The 24839-nt window shown below is 46.3% G+C and overlaps 1 protein-coding gene across 3 annotated transcripts in view; it reads right to left on the bottom strand.

Moving 5' to 3' along the window:
• The window catches only part of LOC140483586 (plexin-A1-like), a 555554-nt gene that overhangs the window by 449308 nt on the left and 81407 nt on the right, over positions 1-24839 (bottom strand). For all 3 annotated transcript variants that reach the window (XM_072581816.1, XM_072581813.1, XM_072581815.1), the window contains exon 3: positions 916-1098. In XM_072581816.1, coding sequence (XP_072437917.1) covers positions 916-1098 — 183 coding nt within the window. The remainder of the gene's footprint in view (positions 1-915; positions 1099-24839) is intronic.

Here is a 24839-nt window from a genome sequence, read left to right as displayed (position 1 = left end):
CAAACACAGCCTAACCACAACCACTAGTCAAATGCCTCTTGACTCTTCGCCAACCAGCTTTCCTGAGTACAGACACACAGGAGTGACACACACAAAGATTAACGGCATCACCTCCTCAGCCAAAGCAGTCAACACACACTCCTGTATCAGCCAGATCTCAAGCATCTGCCAAATACTCAATGTGGGGAGAAACCTTCAATCAATGTCACACCATGCTCATGTCAACACTTCACAGTTATATTCCACACCGCTCTGGTTTTCCAACTCTCCAGGATTTTCCTGGAGTGCCATGAGATTAATAGCCAGGGCTCTGCCAGGAGTAAGATCCCAGAAGAATAATCACTGGAAGCTTCATGGTCTCTTGTCATCTCAAATATCGACAAAAGAAGGAACGTGCTGTCATAGATTTTCATCTTGCACCTACCAGGACAGATGCAAAAATGCCAAATTCAAAGGGAACACCAATTTATACAGCATGAGAAAAGGGTGCGGATTTGTTGGCTCATGTGAAATGGTTGCTGACTCATTAGCAACTCAACCCCAATTGTCAAGATGTTGTTTTGACAGCATGTGTCATTTTTGTCAGTAATATTTAATTTTCTTTTATTGTTTCCAATATTAATTATCAATGGGATAAAACAACTATTTGACAAACAAATAGTCAACGTCATCAGGTAATGAGGATCCTGTTTTCCAATTGGCTATGGGGCACCTTGATGGTTGAATCAGATGGACCAATGGTAGGGGTGTCCAGGAATACATCCAACCAGTGCTTACAAGCCATCTGCACAACCAGAGGGAAATCAATCTCCACTCCAATCCCACTCAAATTCTCCATTCCACAAGCTGCTCATCTTACCACAATGTAAAAGAATTTACTAGTTCAGGACCTCAATCAGAAAAATAAAATCTTACCTTTTTCATCTTTCCACTTCTGGTCCCGAAAAAGGCTACCGTGTGGCCCCTGTAGTCATAGGCAGCGATGGAGGTCATGCCATCCTCTTTGTCAATAAACAGCGGGATGCCCTCCACTAGCGTTGTGCCACCCAGCGGCTGATTAAAATCTTGTCCACAGAAATTATCATCAATTTGCAAAGGCTGAAAGTAAGACAAAACCAAAGTGTCATTGTTGTAAGAGCATGGCAAAGATTAGCTCAACCAATGTCCTCTCTGTCACTGAAAGTATCAAAGATCACGATTCAATGTTTAAAAAATGGGGACAAGCCACATACATCCTTTCCCAAACCCCATCAGCAAACTGGATTAGTCAGTCATTTAGCTCATTTTGGTTGCTTGTGGATCTTGCTGTGCACAACTTGACAGCTACATTCACCTGGTTCATTTTATTTAATTCTTTAACGGGACGCCCATCGCAGACCGACCTGGAACTGAGTTCCTTCCTAGGGCCACTTAGAGTCATACAGCATGGAAACAGACTCTTCGGTCCAACTTGTCCATGCCGACTAGATATCTTAAATTAATCTAGTCCCATCTGACAGTATTTGCCCCATATCCCTCTGAACCCTTCCTATTCACGGTTGGCACGGTGGCACAGTGGTTAGCACCACTGCCTCACAGCACCAGGCACCCAGGTTCAATTCCAGCCCTGGGTGATTGTCTGTATGGAGTTTGCACATTCTCCCCATGTCTGCGTGGGTTTCCTCCAGGTGCTCCAGTTTCCTCCCACAGTCCAATAGGTCAGGTCAAGTGAATTGGCCATGCTAAATTGCCCATAGCATTAGGTGTATTAGTCAGGGGTAAATATAGGTTGTGGGAATGGGACTGGGTGTGTTACTCTTTGGAGGATCTATGTGGACTTGTTGGGCCAAATGGCCTGTTTCCACACTGTAGGGAATCTAATCCAGTCAAGTAATCATCGAGATGCCTTTTAAATGTTGTAATTATAGCAGCCTCGACCACTTCCTCTGAAACACAGATCACTTGATACACACACCACCAACTGCAGGAAGGCAGATTACTACCTCAATGGTATCAAATTAGGTAAAGGGGCTGTTCAGAGAGATCTGGGTGTTCTTGTCCACCAGTCAATGAAGGCAAGCATGCAGGTACAGCAGGTCGTGAAGAAGGCTAATAGCATGCTGGCCTTCATAACAAGAGGGATTGAGTATAGAAGCAAAGAGGTGCTTCTGCAGCTGTACAGGGCCCTGGTGAGACCACACCTGGAGTACTGTGTACAGTTCTGGTCTCCAAATTTGAGGAAAGACATTCTGGCTATTGAGGGAGTGCAGCGTAGGTTCACGAGGTCAATTCCTGGAATGGCAGGATTGCCTTACACGGAAAGACTGAAGCGACTGGGCTTGTATACCCTTGAGTTTAGAAGACTGAGAGGGGATCTGATTGAAACGTATAGGCTTATGAAAGGACTGGACACTCTGGCAGGAGGGAACATATTTCCGTTGATGGGGGAGTGCCGAACCAGAGGACACAACTTAAAAATACGGGGTAGACCATTTAGGACAGAGATGAGGAGAAACTACTTCACCCAGAGAGTGGTGGCTGTGTGGAATGCTCTGCCCCAGAGGGCAGTGGAGGCCCAGTCTCTGGATTCTTTTAAGAAAGAATTGGATAGAGCTCTTAAAGATAGTGGAGTCAAGGGGTATGGAGATAAGGCTGGAACAGGATACTAATTAGGAATGATCAGCCATGATCATATTGAATGGCGGTGCAGGCTCGAAGGGCAGAATGGCCTACTCCTGCATCTATTGTCTATTGTCTATTGTCTATTGCATGAAAAAGTTACCCCTTATGTACCTTTTAAACTTTTCCCCTCTTAACTTTCACTTAAACTCTCTGGGGAAAAGACCTTGAGTATTTACCCTATCCATGCTCCTCATGATTTTATAAGCCTCTATAAGGTCACCCCTCAGCCTCCGATGCTCCAGGGAAAACAGCCCCAGCCTATTCAGCCTTTTGCGATATCTCAAATCCTCCAATCCTGGTAACACCATTGTAGATCTTTTCTGAACCCTTTCAAGTTTCAGAACATCCTTCCTATAGCAGGGGGACGAGAATTGTACACAGTATTCCAAAAGTACCCTAACCAATATCCTATACAGACACAACATGACCTCCCGACGCCTATACACAATGCACTGACTAAAGGCAAGCATACCAAACACCACCTTCACTTTCCTATCTACCTGCAACTCTACTTTCAAGGAACTATGAACTTGCACTCCAAGGTCTTTTTATTCAGCAAGACTCCCCAGGACATTATCATTAAGTGTTTAAGTCGTGCCCTGATTTACCTTTCCAAAATGGACGGCAATTGAGAGTCAACCATATTGCAATGGGTTTGGAGTCAAACGTAGGCCGGACCAGGTAAGGAACACAGATTTCATCGGTAATTCATAAACCAGATGGGTTTTTAACAATGAACAATACTAGTTTCATGGTAAACGTCAACGAGACTAGGTTTCAATACCAGATTTATTAATTGATTTCTAATTTCCACCATCTGCCATATCCCCAAAGTAAACTCATGTCCCCATTATCCTGTGCCTTGAGAAACTGTCACCAATACATCACCCACCTAATATAAACCCAATTGCATATCCAAACATACTAATCATGGACAGAGTGCTTTGGGACATTCTGTGGATGTGATAAGAGGCTACATCATTGGCAATTTATCCTTTACCACGCACACTTGAGCCTTCCCTGTCACATCATATAGGCTAGTATAGACAATAGACAATAGGTGCAGCAGTAGGCCATTCTGCCCTTCGAGCCTGCACCAATCATTATGATCATGGCTGATCATCCTCAATCAGTATCCTGTTCCTGCCTTATCTCCATAACCCTTGATTCCACTATCCTTAAGAGCTCTATCCAACTCTTTCTTGAAAGTATCCAAAGATTTGGCCTCCACAGCCTTCTGGGGCAGAGCATTCCATTCACCCACCACTCTCTGGGTGAAGAAGTTTCTCCTCATCTCTGTCCTAAATGGCCTACCCTGTATTTTTAAACTGTGTCCTCTGGTTCGGGACTCACCCATCAGCAGAAACATGCTTCCTGCCTCCAGAGTGTCCAGTCCTTTAATAATCTTATACGTCTCAATCAGATCCCCTCTCAGTCTTCTAAACTCAAGGGTATACAAGCCCAGTCGCTCCAATCTTTCAACGTAAGAAAGTCCCGCCATTCCGGGAATTGACCTCGTGAACCTACGCTGCACTCCCTCAATAGCCAGAATGTCTTTCCTCAAATTTGGAGACCAAAACTGCACACAATATTCCAGGTGCGGTCTCACCAGGGCCCTGTACAGCTGCAGAAGAACCTCTTTGCTTCTATATTCAATCCCTCTTGTTATGGAGGCCAGTATGCTATTAGCTTTCTTCACTACCTGTTGTACCTACATGCTTGCTTTCATTGACTGATATACAAGAACACCCAGATCTCTTTGTACTGCCCCTTTACCTAACTTGACTCCATTTAGGTCGCAATCTGCCTTCCTGTTCTTGCCAAAGTGGATAACCATACATTTATTCACATTAAACTGCATCTGCCATGCATCCGTCCACTCACCTAGCCTGTCCAGGTCACCCTGTAATCTCCTAACATCCTCCTCACATTTCACCCTGCCACCCAGCTTTGTATCATCAGCAAATTTGCTAATAATACTATCTTCTATATCATTAATATATATTGTAAAAAGCTGCGGTCCTAGCACTGATCCCTGCGGTACCCCACTGGTCACCGCCTGCCATTTCGAAAGCTGATTATCACTACTCTTTGTTTCCTGTCAGCCAACCAATTTTCAATCCAAGTCAGTACTTTGCCCCCAATACCATGTGCCCTAATTTTGCTCACTAACCTTCTATGTGGGACTTTATCAAAGGCTTTCTGAAAGTCCAGGTACACTACATCCACTGGATCTCCCTTGTCCATCTTCAGAGTTACATCCTCAAAAAATTCCAGAAGATTAGTCAAGCATGATTTCCCCTTCATAAATCCATGCTGACTCTGACCTATCCTGTTACTGCTATCCAGATGTGCTGTAATTTCATCCTTTATAATTGACTCCAGCATCTTTCCCACCACTGAGGTCAAACTAACTGGTCTATAGTAAAAAGTGCGGAGTGCAGATACTGGAGATCAGAGTCCAGGGTGGTGCTGTAAAAACACAGCAGGTCAGGCAGCATCCGAGAAGCAGGAAAATCGACGTTTCGGGCATAAACCCTTCATCAGGAATGAGGATTGTGGGGTAGAAGGCTGAGGGATAAATGGGGGGGGGGGGGGGGGGGGGGGGGGTGGGTCTAGAGGGAAGGTAACTGGGAATGCAATAGATAGATGAAGGTGGTGGAGAGGGTGATAGGTTGGAGAGGAGGGTGGCGCGGAGAGATGGGAAAGGTGATGGACAGGTCAAGAGGGAGGCACCTCACATTCCGCCTTGGGACCCTCCAACCATATGGGTTCAATGTGGATTTCAACAGTTTCCTCATTTCCCCTCCCCCACCTTATCCCAGTCCCAAGCTTCCAACTCGGTACCACCCTCCTGACCTGTCCATCACCTTTCCCATCTCTCCGCTCCACCCTCCTCTCCGACCTATCACCTTCTCCCCCACCTTCATCTACCTATTGCATTCCCAGCTACCTCCCCTCTAACCCCACCCCCTCCCATTTATCTCTCAGCCCCCATTGGCCCACAAGCCTCATTCCTGATGAAGGGCTTTTGCCCGAAATGTCGATTCTCCGGCTCCTCAGATGCTGCCTGACCTGCTGTGCTTTTCCAGCACCACACATCATACAGACACCCGTATTTTCAGGGAACCAAATTTCCAACATCACCCCAAAAAATTCTGGAAGCACGTTTTCCGGGAAACTTTGTCCCAGCTTCCAATTGGTGTCTCTGTGAGGAAGGGAGGTTTGCAATTTATCCAATGCCCAGATCTCCCAAATCCCTTAGACAGCCAATGCAGTACTTGTGAAGTACATTCATGGGGCAATGTACAGAACAATTTCTGCATGGCCAGCTCCCACTAAAAGCACCAAGTTCATGATGAGATAAGCTGTTTTAAACACATCTACACTGGGCTTAATGTGAACCATGACAGAAACTATTGCCCCTGCATTTCTTCAAAACAGTGTCATGTGACCATTTAAATCCATGCAAGGGAGCAGACAGGATGCCACCTTCACCTTAGGACTGCTCTGGATGGGCACTCATCACTCTGGGAGTGGGACCCAAACCTCTGACCTCTGACTCTGAAATGAGACAGGGACACAGCAGATACTGGAAGCAGCAACATATTGAACGTGCCCTCCCACTGGCATCAACTGCCTCCGCTATAAAGAGGTACTTTTATTTTGATTAATAGAATTCTCTTAATCATTGAAAATGCAAACTCAGTAATTACAGCCAGTGTTGAACTGTTATGTTGACTCCCAGAGGGCTGTGCAATAATAGGCTAACTGAATTATTTAAATAAATACTGCTCTGGTGTTTGTACTCTGGGAGTTGCCTTTGTGCAGGCTATGCAAATATCCTGTTTTATCTCTCAGTCATTCAACATAATTGTTTCATGAGCAGTAACTTTGCCCTATATAAGTGGGAAAATGAAACCATTGACGGCATTTGTTTTGGTGATGAACTAACCTCTTGCACTCAGGCTGTGGTCTATTTGTTGATTGAGCTAAACATTTGATAAAGGAGAGAATAAAAAGGTCATCCCGCATAAACTTCTTCAACCAATTTATCTGACAGAAGAGTCACAAGACTGATTATTCTACTTCCGCAGTGACGTTTTTAAAAACAGATTTTAAAAGCACATAACACTGTCAACTCCAGCAAGGCATTTGGGCCGGCATAGAATCAGAGAGACAGAGCGATATACAGACAGAAACAGACCCTTCGGTCCAACTCGTCTATGCTGACCAGATATCCTAATTTAATCTAGTCCCAGCTTTGATCCATATCCCTCCAAACCCTTCCTAATCATATACCCATTCAGATGCCTGTTAAATGTTGCAATTGTTCCAGCCACTATCACTTCCTCTGGCAGCTCATCTCTTACACGCACTACCCTCTGTGTGAAAACGTTGCCCCTTAGGTCTTTTTTAGATCTTTCCCCTCTCACCCTAAACCTATGCCCTTTAGTTTTGGATTCCCCTACCCTAGGAAAAAGACCTTGACTATTCACCTTATTCATGCCCCTTATGAGTTTTTAAACCTCTATAAGGTCACCCCTCAGCCTCCGACGCTCCAGGGAAAACAGCCTCAGCATGTTCAGCCTCTCCTGAATGCTCAAATCTTCCAACCCTGGCAATAAATCACCAGACCCAACTATGAGGCATCTAGGCTTGTCACCTCTTGAGGATTGCCCTGTAATGTCTAGTAATTAAAGACCAGGCTTCCGCACATTGCTGCAAATAAATAGCCAGTGGAAACTGAAAGTGGAATAAAAGGGGGTTTCAATTGCACAACCTTTCCATTTTGTTTAGTTCCTTCAATGACACATGAGAGTCATTGGCTGGCCCAGCATTTATTGTACATCTTCACTAGCCCTAGAGAAGGTGGAGGTGGGGTCTTCTTGACCCGCTGCAGTCCATGTGTTATAGGTTGGCCCACAATCCCCTTAAGGTGGGAATTCCAGGATTCTGACCCAGTGACAGTGAAGGAACCGACGATATATTTCCAAGTCAGGATCATGAGTGGCTTGGAGGGGAACTTGCAGGGGGTGGTGTTCCAATGTTTCTGCTGCCCTTGTCCTTCTAGACAGAAGTGGTCGTGGTTTTGGAAGGTGCTGTCAAAGAAGCTTTGTCAAACTTCTACAGCGCATCTTGCAGATGACACACACCACTGCCTCGGATGTTAGTTGATGGAGTAAGGAAACGACGATGGTGTTCGGTAGGTTCCTGATCAAACAGGCTGCTTCATCCTGGGAAAGGGTCGAGTTCCTGGAGTGTTGTTGGAGTTGCTCGCCTTCAGGCAAGTCAAAAGTATTCCATCACATTCCTGACTTGTGAGGAGTCATGAGGTGAGTTAGTCACCTGTCTTTGACCTGCTCTCGTGACCATAGTATTTATTCAGTTAGCTGTATTTACAACTCAACAGCTATGTCAAGTCGGTAACCAATCCTTGGTATTCCCCAGAATGTTGGTAGCGATGGTGAGATCACTATCAGATTACTAGTGTAGATAGTGATGGTGAGATCACTATCAGATCATTAGTGTAGATAGTGATGGTGAGATCACTAGTGTTGGTAGCGATAGCGAGATCACTATCGGATCACTAGTGTTGGTAGTGATAGTGAGATCACCATCAGATCACTATGATTGGTAGTGATGGTGAGATGATTATCAGATCACTAGTATTGGTAGTGCGACGAAATAAAAACTAAACACACATTTTTTGGATTTTTATCTCTGGATATGAGGAATAGAGGATGCTTGTCAGCACTTCACGATCTGTGACCCTATCCCAATACAAGAACTGCTCAGTTTCGCAACCCCCCAGGGAGGTGATGTCCTACTGGCTTCATTGCTAGATTAATAGCTGGGATACAGGCTCGACAAGATTAAAATTGATGAAGTTGATGTGCTGGAAATTTTTGAAAACATTAAGATTGATAAGTCCCCAGGGCCAGACCAGATATATCCTAGGCTGCTCTGGGAAGTGAGAAAGGAGGTTGCTAAGCCGCTGGTGAGGATCTTTGCTTCCTCACTCTCCACGGGAGTTGTACCGGAGGATTGGAAGGAGACAAATGTTGTTCCACTTTTCAAGAAGGGCAATAGGAAAATCCTTGGCAATTACAGACCAGTCAGTCTTACGTCTGTGGTAAGCAAAGTTTTGGAAAGAATTCTGAGGGAGAAGATTTATGACTATTTGGCAAAGCATTGAGAGATTAAAAGGCAATCAGCATGGCTTTGTGAGAGGCAGGTCATGCCTCACAAATCTTATTGAGTTCTTTGAGGAGGTGTCAAGACAGGTCGATGACTGTCGAGAAGTGGATGTGGTGTATATCGACTTCAGCAAGGCATTTGATAAGGTTCCCCATGGTAGGCTCATTCATAAAGTCAGGAAGTATGAGATACAGAGAGATTTGGCAGTCTGGATTCAGAATTGGTTGGCTGACAGAAGGCAGAGAGTGGTTGTAGATGGAAAAGTATTCTGCCTGGAGGACAGTGTTGAGTGGGGTCCCACAGGGCTCTGTACTTGGGCCTCTGCTCTTTGTAGTTTTGATAAATGACTTGGATGAGGACGTTGAGGGGTGGGTTAGTAAATTTGCAGATGACACAAAGATTGGAGGTGTCGTCGATAGTATCGAGGGCCACTGCAGGCTGCAGCGTGACAGACAGGATGCAGAGCTGGGCTGAGAAATGGCAGATGGAGTTCAACCTGGATAAATGCAAAGTGATGCATTTTGGAAGGTCAAACCCGAATGCTGAATATTAGGATTAAAGACAGGATTCTTGATAGTGTGGAGGAATGCAAGGATCTGGGTGTGCAAGTACATAGATCCCTCAAAGCTGCCACCCAAGTGGATAGGATTGTTAAGAAGACATATGGTGTTTTGGCTTTCATTAACAGGGGGATCGAGTTTAAGAGCCACGAGGTTTTGCTACAGCTCTACAAGTCCCTGGGCAAGACCACACTTGGAATATTGTGTCCGGTTCTGGTCGCCTCCTACAATAGGAAAGATACAGAGGCTTTGGAGAGGGTGCAAAGAAGGTTTACCAGGATGCTGCCTGGACTGGATGGCTTGCCCGATGAAGAAAAGTTGAATAAGCTCAGACTTTTCTCTCTGGAGAGAAGGAGGAAGAGAGGAGACCTGATCGAGGTATACAAGATAATGAGAGAAATAGATGGAGCCAGTAGCCAGAGACTTTTCCCCAGGGCAGGATTGGCTGGCACGAGGGGTCACAGTTTTAAGATATTAGGAGAAATGTATAAAGGAGACATCAGACGTAGGTTCTTTATGCAGAGAGTTGTGAATGCATGGAATGCGTTGCCAGCGGTGATGGTGGAAGCAGAGACATTAGGGACATTTAAGCAACTGCTGGACATGCGCACGGATAGCAGTGAGTTGAGGGGTGCGTAGATAAGGTTATTATATTTTACATTAGGATTAAACCTCAGCCCAACATCGTGGGCCTAAGGGCCTGTTCTACTGTACTTTTCTATGTTCTAATAACTGAGAGAACTCTCATGATGTGGGTTCAAATCCTGCCAAAACTGATGGAGGAATTTGAATTCAACAAAAATCTAAAATTTAATGTCTAATGATGACCCTGAATCCATTGTCAGGAAAATTTATCCCGTTCATTAAAGTCCCTTAGGGGAAGGAAACTGCCATCCTTATTCGGTCTGGCCTACATCTGACTCCAGACCCACAGCAATGTGGTTGACTCGTGGCTACCCTCTGGGCAATTAGGGATTAGCAATGCCCACGTTCTGTGAATGAATAAAACTATAACCATGGTTGATCATCCAACTCAGTCCCTGTTCCTGCTGTTTTCTCCCCACACCCTTTAGCCCTAGGAACTGTATTCAACTCCTTGAAAATATCCAATGTTTTGACCTCAACCACTTTCTGTGGCAGAGAATTCCACAGGATCCCCACTCTCTGGGTGAAGACATTTCTCAACATCTCAGGCCTACCATGTATCCTTAAACTCTGACCCCTACGGGGTGAGAGAGAGGGACACAGAAGTAGGAATGAGGAGCAGCTGTAGGCCATTCAGCCCTTCAAACATGCTCCACCACTCAAGTATGATCATGGCTGATGTTCCAGCTCAATGCCATTTTCCTGCTTTCTCCCCAAAACGCTTGGTGCCTTTTTCAATCTAAAACTGTACCTTCCTCTTTCTTGCATCTAGAGGGAGGGAGGGAATACTCAAGCAGTTCAAGGCACAACCTCCAATGGTGAAGCAACTGGAATCAGGGATGCAGGGAAGGTCAGAAGAGAGAACAGCAGAGATTGGAGGAGATTCCAGGTGGTAAGAGAATAGCGAAGCCATTGAGGGATTTGAAACCCAGGATAAGAATTTGAAAAATCAAGACATTGTCTCCCTCTTTTATACAATCCCTACAGCGTGGAAGCAGGCCATTCTGCCCAACAAGTCCATATGGATAGGAGAAAGCGAGGACTGCAGATGCTGGAGATCAGAGTCAAGAGTGTGATGCTGGAAAAGCACAGCAGGGTTAGGCAGCATCCAAGGAGCAGGAGAATTGATGTTTAGGGCATAAGCCCTTCATCAGGAATGAAAATATCATTCCTGAAATGTCGATTCTCCTGCTCCTCCGATGCTGTCTGACCTGCTGCGCTTTTCCAGCAACACACTCTCAAGTCCATATGGATGAAAATGGAATAGTGTCAGATAGATGGGCTTCAGATTGGTTCCACAGGTCAGCGCAACATTGAGGGCCAAAGGGCCTGTACTATATTCACACCAACTCTCTGAAGAGTATCCCACCCCCCACCCTGATATATATCCCTAGATGTTATGGAGCAACGTAGCATAGCCAATCCACATACCTTGGAACTGTGGGAGAAAACCCAAGCAGACACAGGGAGAATATGCAAACTCCACCCTGACAATCGCCCAAGGCTAGAATTGAACCTGGGACCCTGGTGCTGTGAGGCAGCAGTGCTAACCACTGAGCCACCGTGCCACCCAGTCAAGCAATGAAGGTTGGCAAGCACAAAGGCTGAACAGGACTTAGCAGAAGTAGAGGAAGAGTATTACAGGTTGACAGAGGGTTGACGGGGCATGGATAGGATAAATAGGCAAAGTCTTTTCCCTGGGGTTGGGGAGTCCAGAACTAGAGGGCATAGGTTTAGGGTGAGAGGGGAAAGATATAAAAGAGACCTAAGGGGCAACATTTTCATGCAGAGGGTGGTACATGTATGGAATGAGCTGTTAGAGGATGTGGTGGAGGCTGGTACAATTGCAACATTTAAGAGGTATTTGGATGGGTATATGAATAGGAAGGGTTTGGAGGGATATGGGCCGGGTGCTGGCAGGTGGGACTAGATTGGGTTGGGATATCTGGTCGGCATGGACGGGTTGGACTGAAGGGTCTGTGTCCATGCTGTACATCTCTATGACTCTATGACTGTGGGAGAACAGCCAAGAAGAGTCATCTAGCTTTGAAACGTTAGCTTGTTCTCTTGCCAGGGGTGCTGCCTGACCCACTGTGATCCGCAGATTCCAGCCTCTGCAGTAATTTGCTCTTCCAATCTGTTAGGATAGCTGGGCCCAGGGGAAATGAAGGCAAGAATCCTGGTTCTGAAATACGGGAAAAGGGACAAAGGTAAGTCAAGAGGCACATCGTCAATGCCAACTCAGACATGGCCCCCATTTCACAGTTAGAGTCAAGAAAACTGCAGACGCTGGAATCCAGGATAAACAAGCAGGAGGCTGGAAGAACACAGCAGGCCAGGCAGCATCAGGAGGTGGAGAAGTCGACTTTCCTCCCAGGGACCTGAAGGAGGGTTACAGCCGAAACAACGACTTCTCCACCACCTGGTGCTGCCCGGCCTGCTGTTGTTCCAGCCTCCTACCCCCCCCCCTCCATTTCACTGGGGACAGGGACGTACCCACTGAATGAACTAGCAAAGCCACAACCAAGGGGCAGTGCAGGGTTAGTGATGGTGGGTGAGCGACAGGGCCAGTGTTGGAAAAAAAAAAAGAGGCAAGACATCGAACACAATTAAACATAGCGAATCAGCAACAAATTAGGAATGTAAGACTGCATTGTGTGGGATGTGAATATTTATGAATGGGGATTGTAGTGCCCGTAGCTGATTCCAGGCACGAGGGGAGGTGAAATTTTCAGCTGGGCTGCACTGCTCTCATCCAAGAGATCCTTCCTCATCTCCCCTCACCGTTTCCCATCTGCCAACAAGTTCAAGCAGCTAATGGGAATCTCTTGCTTCACACAGCAGCTCGCTGGGTTTAATTAAACCACATGGAGGCATCATCCAAAAGGTTAGTTCAAAAGAATTAATGACTACCAGCTGATCTCCTGTGTTGTTGCTCGCTGCTGGTTTAATGAAAGTCAGCCCCTCGTTTCCCTGGGCAGCTTCACTCTCCAGATTTTCCACACAGTCTCTGACTCTCACACGTACAACCTCACAACGGTTGGTAATTAGTTTGACACCGGCAGAAGGAAAGACGGCAAGAGAGAGAAAGCCAACAGGACCAATGGGAGAGCGAGAACACAAGAAAGAATGTGTGAGAGGGGGAGGGGAGGGAGCAGAATCAGAGGGAGAGCATCTGAGAAAAACTGCAAGAGAGATGGCTAAAGAGAGCGTGAGAGAGCGTAAGAGAGGTAGTGAGAGCAAGAGAGAGCACACGAGAGTGAAAGTGTGAGAGAGTATGTGACAGACAGAGTGAGAGAAAATACCAGAGAGAGCACAAGGGAGAGTGAGAGAAAGCAAGACAGAGATTTTGTGTGTGTGTGTGTGTGTGTGTGTGTGTGTGTGTGTGTGTGTGTGTGTGTGAGTAGTGAGTGAGTGAGTGAGAGAGAGCACACAAGAGGTTGAGCGCATGAGAGAGGTCATGAGGCAGATAACAAGACAGAGGGGAGAGCATGATTTGGAGATGCCGGTGTTGGACTGGGGTGTACAAAGTTAAAAATCAAACAACACCAGGTTATAGTCCAACAGGTTTAATTGGAAGCACACTAGCTTTCGGAGCGACGCTCCTTCATCAGGTGATTGTGGTCTTTCCTTCTGCCGGTTTAAAACCTGTTGGACTATAACCTGGTGTTGTGTGACTTTTAACGTGGTAGAGCATGCTAGAGATAGAGAACGGAGAGAGAGTGTGACAGCTTTGAAAAAATGTGCCTTTTTTTCAGTAAAACACATGTCAGTCAGGCATAGGGGCTTGGTGTTTCAGCTCAACAAAGCTAGAAACTAAATCGTAATCACAATGAAAGTTCCACCCCTCAAAGTAATGACCATAAAAACTTTACGAGCAGTTCAACTCCACCTTCGCTACCACCTCCACAAGTCCCCATTAACCGTTGGTGAATTTTCAGCTCTAGAATGACCAAAACAAGCACCACAACTCAATCCGATACAGCATTAATCATTTGAGAGAGAGAGAGAGAGAGAGAGAGAGAGAGAGAGAGAGAGAGAGAGAGAGAAAGAGAGAGAGAGAAAGAGAGAAAGAAAGACAGAGAGTATTCCTGGGTATACACATGCACATAGAATCCTGGAATTAGGACTAGCTCTTGACCAGCGATACTCCCATGTGACCAAACAGCCCATCTTCCAGATCAGTGGCCCTCAAATATTTTGTCTACGTCCCACTTGGGGAGGGCTAAAGGCCCTACACAGCTTGTTGTGGTCCAATCCCACCATCATGGACCAAGCATTGCTAAATGCAGGGGCATGGTCTCGTGGTTTTATCACTGGGCTGTTAATCCAGCCTTCTTAGAGCGCTTCAGAGAACATCTCCAGGACACCCACACCAACCAACCCCACTGCCCCATGGCCTAACACTTCAACTCCCCCTCCTACTCTGCCGAGGACATGCAGATCCTGGGCCTGCTCCATCGCCACCCGACGCCAGGCAGAAGAACACCTCATCTTCCACCTTGGGACCGTCCAACCCCATGGCATCAATGTGGATTTCACTAGTTTCCTCATTTCCCCTCCCCCCCCCCACCTTATCCCAGATCCAACCTTCCAACTCGGCACCACCCTCATGACCTGTCCTACCTGTCTACTCTCCTTCCCACCTATCCACTCCACCCCCCTCTCTGACCTATCACCAATACCCCCATCTTCATCCACCTATAACACTCTCAGCTTCCTTCCCCCCAGCCCCACACCCCCTCCCATTTATCACTCAGCCCCCTCAGCTCACAGCCTCATTCCTGATGAAGGACTTTTGCCTGAAACGCCGATTCTCCTGCTCCTTGGACGCTGCTTGACCTGCTGTGCTTTTCCAGCCCCATACTCTCGACTGCTATTCCAGAAACTCATAGAATGTTCTGGGGACTTGGATTCCAATCCCACCACTGTAGATGGGGGAAGTTTGAATTCAATAAATATCTTGAATTAAGAGTCTAATGATGACCATGAATCCATTATAATTTGTCAGAAAAAAACATCTGGCTCCTGAATGTTCTTTTGGGAAGGAAGCTGTCATCGTTTCCTGGTCTGGACTACACGTAACTCCAGACCCACAGAAATGTAGTTGACTCTCAACTGCCCCCGGGCAATAAATGCTGCCCAAACAGCGACACCCTCATCCCATGAATGAATAATAATTCAAAGCTGACCAGGGTTAGCAGTCAGCTGCAAATATTTTGTTGCTTTTCTGTTACTAAATATTATACATTCAAATGACGTTTTCAATTAAGAGTAAGTAAATTAATAAAACATGCCAGAAATCAATGTGTGCAATATATTATATGACAAGAGAACATGGTATATGGGAATCAAAAGCTCTGGGGAACAGGTAAGAGAGTGCAGGAAGGGACTGTCTCATGAACAAAGGTTAAACAGGTTGGGGACTCTACTGGAGTTTAGATGAATGGGAGGTGATCTCATTGAAACTCAGAGTCCCCACAGTGTGGAAACTGGCCCTTCGGTCCAACAATTCCACACTGACCTTCCGAAGAGTAACCACCCAGACTCACTCACTGAACACTATAGGCAATTTAGCATGGCCAATTCACCTGACCTGCACATCTTTGGACTGTGAGAGGAATCCAGAGCATCCGGAGGAAACCCACACAGACACAGGGAGAACATGCAAACTCCACACAGACAGTCGCCCGAGGCTGGAATCAAACCCGGGTCCCTGGCGCTGTGAGGCAGCAGTGCTAACCACTGAACCACCGTGCCACCATTTGAGATTCTTAAGGGGCTTGACGGGGTCAATGATGAAAGGACGTTTCCCCTCAAGGGAAAGTCTAAGACCAGAGGGCATAGTCTCAGAATAAAGGGGCATCAATTTAAGACTGAGATGAGAACGAATGTCTTCTCTCAGAAGGTTCTGAGTTTTTGGAACTCCTTGCTACAGAGAGCTGTGGGGGCAGAGTTCCTGTGTATATTTAAGGCTGAGACAGAGATTCTTGATCAGTTGGGGATTTAAGGGTTACAGGGAAATGGGCAGGAAAATGAATGTGAAGAATGTCAGATCAGCCATGATCCTATTGAATGGCACAGTAGCCTGAGGGGCCGAATGGCCTACTCCTGTTCCTATTTCTTATGGTCTTATGGAGTGTAGTCAAGGATTATCAGCTGGCAATCACTGAGGTTTACAAGTAACATTCACAAAACAAGTGCTGTCAATGACCATCTCCAAAAAGAGACAATCTAACTCCAGCCCCTTGACATTCAACAAAATCAACATCACTGAATCCTCCACTATCAACATCCTGGAGATTATCATTGACCACAAATTGAACTGGACTAGCCATATAAATACAGCAGGTATAAGAGCAGGTCAGAAGCTAGGATTTCTGCAGAGAATAACCAACTCCTAACTCCCCAAAGCCTGTTCTCCGTCTACAATCCAGCAATGTGATGGAATGCTCCCCACTTGCCTGGATGGGTACAGCTCCAAAAACAGTCAAGGAGCTTGACATTGTCCAGCAAACAGAAGCCCACATGATTGGCACCACATCCACAAGCATCCACTCCCTCCACCACCGACGCTCAGTACCAGCAATGTGTACTATCTACAAGATGCACTGCAGAGATTCACCAAAGATCCTCAGACATCACCTTCCAAACCCATAACCACTTCCATCTGGAAGGACAAGGGCAGCAGACAGATGGGAACTTTACCCTCTGCAAGTTCCCCCCCAAACCACTCACCATCCTCACTTGAAAATATATCACCGCTCCTTCAGTATCGTTGGGTCAAACTCCTGGAATTCCCTTCCCAGGTGTATTGTGGGTCAGCCCACAGCAGGTGGACTGCAGTGGTTCAAGATGGCAGCTCACCCCACCTTCTTGAGGGGGTAACGAGCGATGGGCAATGAATGCTGGCTCGGCCAGCAAACCCCACCTTGAAAGAACAAATTAAAATAAACCAAATGGTCTCTGTGTCCTGCGAGTTCAAGGTGATTCTATTTAAAAACAGGGATTTAATGTGGACTATATGCCTGAGCCAAGATTGACAGGAAATATTGAACCCTGTACTAATGAACACATTTATCTGATCACATAATCAAATTAAATATAGAAGAAAATCATTGGTACTTTGGAATCTTTATTGTGGTTTTCACTGTCAAAAGATCTACCGATAAGAAACTTAATTAGAGCTAGGCAACCTCTTCAATCATTTTTAAGATCCCGCACTCAACAAAATTTATTACGTAATATCTGTTTCTAACCAAAGAGAATTCAGCAATTCCAAGAGCAAGTTTAAACTGAAGAAGGAAATCCAATTTGGAAGCGATTGTGTGACCTGAAGTTGCATTGAATAGCCAGACGCCTGGAGGAAGAACGCCTCATCTTCCGCCTCGGAACACTTCAACCCCAGGACTTCAACAGTTTCCTCATTTCCCCTTCCCCCACCTCACCCTAGTTCTAAACTTCCAGCTCAGTAACTGTCCCCCGGACTTGTCCTACCTGCCTATCTTCTTTTCCACCTATCCACTCCACCCTCTCCTCCTTGACCTATCACCTTCATCCCCTCCCCCACTCACCCATTGTACTCTATGCTACTTTCTCCCCACCCCCACCCTCCTCTAGCTTATCTCTCCACGCTTCAGGCTCACTGCCTTTATTCCTGATGAAGGGCTTTTGCCCAAAGCGTTGATTTTGAAGCTACTTGGATGCTGCCTGAACTGCTGTGCTCTTCCAGCACCACTAATCCAGACCCTAGCCTGATTTCAGCCCAGGCAGTCCTGGGAGAGGGCTGTGTCAGGCTTTCCAATCTCTCTTCCTCAAATAGCCACTGGAGACTGAGTCATAGAATGGCCTTTCAGCCCATCGGGTCTGCACCAAGACAGCTGACCTTCAACCTCACCTCAGTTACCAGCACTTGGCCCATCGCCCAGAATGTTATGATGCACCAGGTACTTTCTAAAGGATGTGAGGCACTTTATATCCTTTGCAAATGCCAGCAAGGGACACCCATATCCCACAAATCAATAAAAAACAAAAAAGTGGCAGATTCTCCATAAGCAAAGGGACGAGAAATTAGCTGGGAGGGGACTGGGAGGGTGTCAGAGGGAATGTGGAGAAGCCAGTGGATCACATGCTTATTGAAGGGTGGGATAAGTTAGAGGGACCGAGGGGTCTATAGCCACTCTTAATTCCTATTGCCCCGTGGGCACTGAGCATGGGGAAGGTCATAGGAAAACAAGGTCAGACTGGATTATCTGGTCTGAGTATACAGCACTCCCACGTGGGTTGGGTGGAGGAGAGCTCTGTGCTTTGTTGCAATGAATTCAGTCCATCAGTGCCACCCTTTCGAGGGGCAAGAATGATCGCTCTCTTTCTCCCTCTCTCTCAGCCGCCCACAAATCACTTCATAACCAAACCTAGTGCCTTCCGGAGTGGGGTCACCGCGGGAATGCCAGCAACCAATTGGTTGCACAGCAAGATCCCAGGTAGCGCAATACAATCAAAGTCCCCAAGCCCCGAGGGGTAAACATTGGCTCCGGGACACAAGGTGGAACTCTTCAAATAATGTCAGTGTCTTTTAAGCTGATCTGAATGGGGACACGGGGTATTGTCTGGAAGGTGTTGCCCATCCCTACCCCCACCCCCGGACAGTACATTGTAGTAGACAGGAAAGGTCCCAGCACCAATTAAAAGCGAGAGAATCCTTCCCACTGCCTACTCCCTCAACCAATGTCTCAAAATCTGGTCACCATCACTTTGCTGGTTAATGGTAGCTTACTGTGTGCCACACTTCAGTGCATAACAAGTGCCTACATCTGGGGAGGTGTTGGCCTAGTGATATTATCACTGTGCTGTTAATCTGGAGGCCAGACAACCTTTATGGGCAGCACGGTGGCACAGTGAGCGGCACGGTGGCACAGTGGTTAGCACTGCTGCCTCACAGCGCCTGAGACCCAGGTTCAATTCCCGCCTCAGGCAGCTGACTGTGTGGAGTTTGCACATTCTCCCCGTGTCTGTGTGGGTTTCCTCCGGGTTCTCTGGTTTCCTCCCACAGTCCAAAGATGTGCAGGTCAGGTGAATTGGCTATGCTAAATTGCCCATAGTGTTAGGTAAGGGCTAAATGTAGGGGAATGGGTGGGTTGCGCTTCGACGGGTCGGTGTGGACTTGTTGGGCCGAAGGGCCTGTTTCCACACTAAGTAATCTAATCTAGGGGACCTGGGTTCGAATCCCACCATGGCAGATGGTGGAATTTGAATTCAGTAAAAAAATCTGGAATTAAGAATCTGATGATGACTGACTCCATTGTCAATTGTCAGAAAATCCCATCTGGTTCACTAATGTCCTTTAAGGAAGGAACCTGCCATCCTTACCTGGTCTGGCCTACATGTGACTCCAGACCCACAGCAATGTGGGTGACTCTTAACTGCCCTCTGGGCAATTAGGGGTGGGTAATAGTGTCAGTGGCTAGGCCAGCATTTATTACCCCCTGAATGAATGCCCTGAGGTTGTGAAAGGTGCTATGGAAATTTAAGTCCCTTCACCTTCAGCCAAATGCAGACACAGCGCCTGAAAACACTGGCTTCAAGCAAATTTGCTGTCAGTGAGTCAGTGCCCTGTGGAACAGACAGGCATGTGCAGTGTTTATTGATTGATTTTCACAACAAAACTGGAGCAGCTTCTGGACAAAGACTTTACAAGCTTCCGAGGACAGTTATGTTAGCTGGGCCAACTTATTACAACAACAAAACGTTTAACTTACATAGCACCTCAAACATAACGAGGCATCATCAGGCTTTCCAGGAACATGATTTTTTTTTTAAAAAAGTCTTTAACACTGAACGATGTGACATGGACTTTTCATCAGATGGTCAAAGGTTTCAAGGTGTGTCTCAAAGAAAGGGAGAGGGAGGTAAGGAGGAGGAGGAGCAGGCTCAAAAGGCCAAATAGCCTACAGTGGCTCATTTAGGGCCAGAACTGCAGAGCTCAGGGCTTGGTGACTGAGTCACCAGCCACCATAGGGGGGGGGGAATCAGAGAAAAAGAGAGAACTGAAATAAGGGTAGGGCTCATGCAATTAAAATAGGACCTTGGGTAGTGCTGGATATCAGAAGGACCTAGGGGGTTCAGGTCCATAATTCTTTGAAGTTTGCATCACATATAGATAGGACGGTTGCCTTCATTGCTCAGTCCTTTGAGTATGGGAGTTATATTGACATTGTACAGGACATTGGTGAGGTCTCTTCTGGAATGTGGTGTCCAATTCTGGAGGCCCAGTTAGAGAAAGGATATTACCAAGCTGGAAAAAGTTCAAAAGAGATTTACCAGAACGTTGAGGGGCATGGAAGGCTTGAGTCATAAAGAAAGGCTGGATGGGCTGTGATATTTTTCATTGGAGTGCAGGAGGTTGAGAGGCGACCAGATAGAGGTTTATGAACCAATGAGGGTTATAGATAGAGTTAATGAGAGTTGCCTTATCCCCAGGGTGGGGGATTTCAAGATTAGGGGGCACATTTTTAAAGGTGAGAGGAGAGAGATTTAAAAAAGGACACGAGGGGCAAATATTTTACACAGAGCGTGGTTCGCATGTGGAATGAACTTCCTGAGGGGAGATGTCAGAGGTAGGTTCTTTACACAGAGTGTGGAGGGTGTATGGAATGCACTATCAGCAGTGGTAGTAGAGTCAGATACATTAGGGACATTTAAGTGACTCTTGAATAGGCACATTGAAAATCATACAATGTAGTGTATATAGGTTAGTTTGATCTTAGAGTAGGATAAAAGGCCAGCACAACATCGAAGGCCGAAGGACCTGTAATGTGCTGTACTCTTCTATGTTCCATGTAAATGGATGTGGGTACAATTACAATTGGATAAGTACAGGAATAGGAAAAGTTCGGAGGGATATGGCCCAGGAGCAAGCAGGTGGGACTCGTTTAGTTTGGGATTATGTTCAGCATGGATTAGTGGTGCTGGAAGAGCACAGCAGTTCAGGCAGCATCCAACAAGCAGCGAAATCAACGTTTCGGGCAAAAGCCCTTCATCAGGAATAAAAGGGCTTTTGCCCAAAACGTTGATTTCGCTGCTCGTTGGATGCTGCCTGAACTGCTGTGCTCTTCCAGCACCACTAATCCAGTATTTGATTTTCAGCATCTGCAGTCATTGTTTTTACCTTTATGTTCAGCATGGACTGGTTAGACCAAAAGGGTCTGTTTTCATGCTGTATGATTGTATGAAGGTTGTGGGGTGAGGCAATATCATAGATCGGGTGAAAATCGAAAACGGGGATGTGAATTTCAGGTGCCAGGAGCCAGCAAGGTGAACAAGGTTGGATGAGAGTCAGGAGACAAGGACAGCAGTATTTTAGAAAATCTCAATTTGTTGAAGGGTAGAATACAGGAGAGCAGCCAGAAATGTTGTCGTTACCAACAGCTTTGCTCGATTTTTTTCTGGAGTTCGAGAGCATTATTTTTAGAAATTTCCATAAATTGACAACAGCACTTTTTTGTTGTTATTGCACTTCTGGAGATGAGGCTTTAAATGTGATCAGAGCCTATCTGAGTACAGCAGACAGAGTCCCCTTCCTGCCTCACATTTCATAGCTTTGTTCAATATCAAAGGAACCACCAAAGTAAGTCACATCTCTGCCTGAGACAAGTTCGTAGTATGTTGCGGTCCATGAGTGTTATTTCCAGAATAGAATCCCCAGAGTGTAGAAAAGGATATTCAGTCCACACTGACCCTCTGAAAAGCATCCCAACCCAGGCCCATCCCCCTATCCTATCCCTGTAACCCCCATGGCCAATAAACCCAGCCTACACCGCCCTACACACTATGGGTAATTTAGTCTAGCCGATCCACCCTAACCTGCATATCTTTGGACTGTGAGAGGAAACCAGACCATCCGGAGGAAACCCACACAGACACGGGGAGAATGTGCAAACTCCACACAGACAGACAGTCACCTGAGGGTGGAATCGAACCTGGGTCTCTGTGCAGTGAGGCAGCAACGCTGACCCACTGAGCCACCGTGCTGCTCATTTACTTGACTGAAAGGTCTGACGGTCAGACAGAAGATTCTCATTTCAAAACCTAAAATGCCACCACATTTGAACTATCCCTGCCCTGACTGTACTCTTAAAGCTTCTCTAAACTTGAGCAAAAATGAAACACGTACCAGTGTGGAGATTAATCAACCCAAAGAAGTTAGCAGCAGCTTCAGTTGTCACTGCTGTGCTCACGCACCCAAGAAACTATTGCATCGCTTTCGTACCAACAGTGACAATAACATTGACCCTGTCATTACCCTCTGGTTATTCACTCTCCTGTAGTGACTATAATGCGGTCAGCCAGGTGGATCTCACAGTATATGGGGCTGTTAATCTGGTCAATTAGGGAGCCCTAGCTGACAGGTATAGAGACACAGAGATGAACAGCACAGAAACAGACCCATCGGTCCAACCCGTCCATGCCGACAAGATAGCCCAAGCCAATCTAGTCCCATTTGCCAGCATTTGACCCATATCCCTCTAAACCCTTCCTATCCATGTACCAAATTCTTTAAAATATCATAACTGTACCTGTATCTAACACTTCCTCAGGCAGTTCATTCCATGTAAGGTCAACACTGCATGAAAACATTGCCCCTCAGGTCCCTTTTAAATAATACCTCTCGCCTTGAACCTTTCGTCTTTAGATTTGAACTCTCCTATCCTGAGGAAAAGACCTTCGCTATTTACTTACCTATACCCCTCATGGTTTTGTAAACCTCTACAAGGTCACCCCTTAACCTCCTGCACTCCAGTGAAAAAAGTCCCAGCCTATCCAGCCTCTCCTTATAACTCAAACCTTTATGTGGTTCTGATATGGAATGAACTGCCTGAGGAAGTAGTGGATACAGGTAGAATTACAGTTACATTGAAAAGACATTGGTCAGGTACAGAGAAACCTCGATTATCCAGCATTCAATTGTCCGAATATCAGATTACCTTGCAAGATCGCAAGGTCCCGATTCTCGGTTAAACTATGTTGTCCGGCATTCGATTATCCAGAATTCGATTAACCGAACAAAATACGTCCCCCCGCCCCCGTGTCCTTCAGATAATCAAGTTTCCTCTGTAAATGGATTGGAAAGGTTTAAAGGGGTGTGGGCCAAACACAGGCAAATGGGACTAGTAAATTGTAAATTTTTTCTGCACCCTCTCCAATTTAATAACATCCTTCCTGTAGCAGGGAGACCAGAATGGTACTCAGTACTCCAAAAGTGGCCTCAACAACATCTTGTACAGCCTAAATATGGCATCCCAATTCCTGTACTCAATGCTCTGACCAGTTATTCATTGAGGCTACATATTAATCACCTACGATTGGTGGAGTAGGACACCCAGATCCCTCTGCATCAAAACGATGGACAGTGGTGAAGATTCATCCTACAATACTCAGGGGGTCAAAGCAGATCCATAGAGAAAGAAGCAGAATTGACTGACATCATTGATGTGCAACATTAATTCAGTTTCTGTCTCTCCACAGACTTGTCAGGCCTACCCGACATTTTCTTTTTCCTGTTTCTATTTCAGGTTTCCAGCATCTGCGGTATTTCACTTTTCACGTGGAATCTTTCCAAATCTGGTAATCCTCTTGTATACAATCTGCCACTGATAGGCAGACTTTACAGCGAAGGTTCATCATCATTACTGTGCTCAGCTCCAACTGTGTCAGTGTTTCAATAAACACTGTGAAACAACAAATACAGCTGTACACATGGACTGGTAATGCTATCGCTGACACATCAATAAATAATTAAGCCTCTAATTAACTCGTTAAGGGCAAAGTGCTCAGCTTTGGTTTTAAAAAGCAAGCAATTTAGGCCTCTCCCCCAGCGTGGCATGTCACATGACTGAAAGTAGGCAAATTGACCACAGGATCCTCGTCTAACTTGGAGATGTATCTTGCATGGCACAAAGGCAAGAGGGGGAAAAGGGCATCACTGTCTCATGGTCTAGCACATTTTTTTATATAGGTTCATTCACAGGAGATGGGTATCACTGGCTAGGCCATCATTTATTGCCCATCCCTAATTGCCCAGAGGGCAGATAAGAGTCAAGCACATTGCTGTGGGTCTGGAGTCACATGTAGGCCAGACTAGGTCAGGGACAGCAGATTTCCTTCCCAAGTGCCAGAGAAATCAAACCAGCCGGAGCTGTTGAATGTAAAGTGTTGGAATGGTTGAGGAATGCAGTGAGGTCACTGCCATTCTGAACCTAGTGGCTGCATTTTGAACAGAGCTCAACAACATGACAGAACACAAGCATGGGCCCTTCGGACCATCGTGTCGGTGCCAGGTCTCTGACAGAGCAATTTTGCTGGCTCCACATCTCTTCTCCTTCCAGCTTGACCCATGAGAGTTCTTTCTCTTCAGGTCAAGGCTGACCCTTCCAAACGTCAACGCTGAGTCTTCCTCCACCGCACTCTCAGACAGCATAGGCCTTGGGCCCAACCACCCGCTGTACTTAAAACCAAAGCCCCTGCAAGTTCCCCTCCCGACTCACCACCCAGACTTGGAATTCCATGGGGAGAAAGTGAGCACTGCAGATGCTGGAGATCAGAGTCGAGTGCGCTGGAGGTGCTGGAAAAGAACAGCAGGTCAGGCAGCATCCGAGGAGCAGGAAAACCAACATTTCGAGCAAACATTATGAGTCCTGATGAAGGGCTTATAACCGAAGAGTCAATTCTCCCCCTCCTCGGATGCTGCCTGACCTGCTGTGCTTTTCCAGCACC

The sequence above is a fragment of the Chiloscyllium punctatum genome, chromosome 12 (genome assembly GCF_047496795.1).
Source record: "Chiloscyllium punctatum isolate Juve2018m chromosome 12, sChiPun1.3, whole genome shotgun sequence".
In the NCBI taxonomy this organism is placed as follows: domain Eukaryota; kingdom Metazoa; phylum Chordata; class Chondrichthyes; order Orectolobiformes; family Hemiscylliidae; genus Chiloscyllium; species Chiloscyllium punctatum.
The sequence above is the reverse complement of the archived record's forward strand: the minus strand, read 5'-3'. Positions and strand labels throughout refer to the sequence as shown.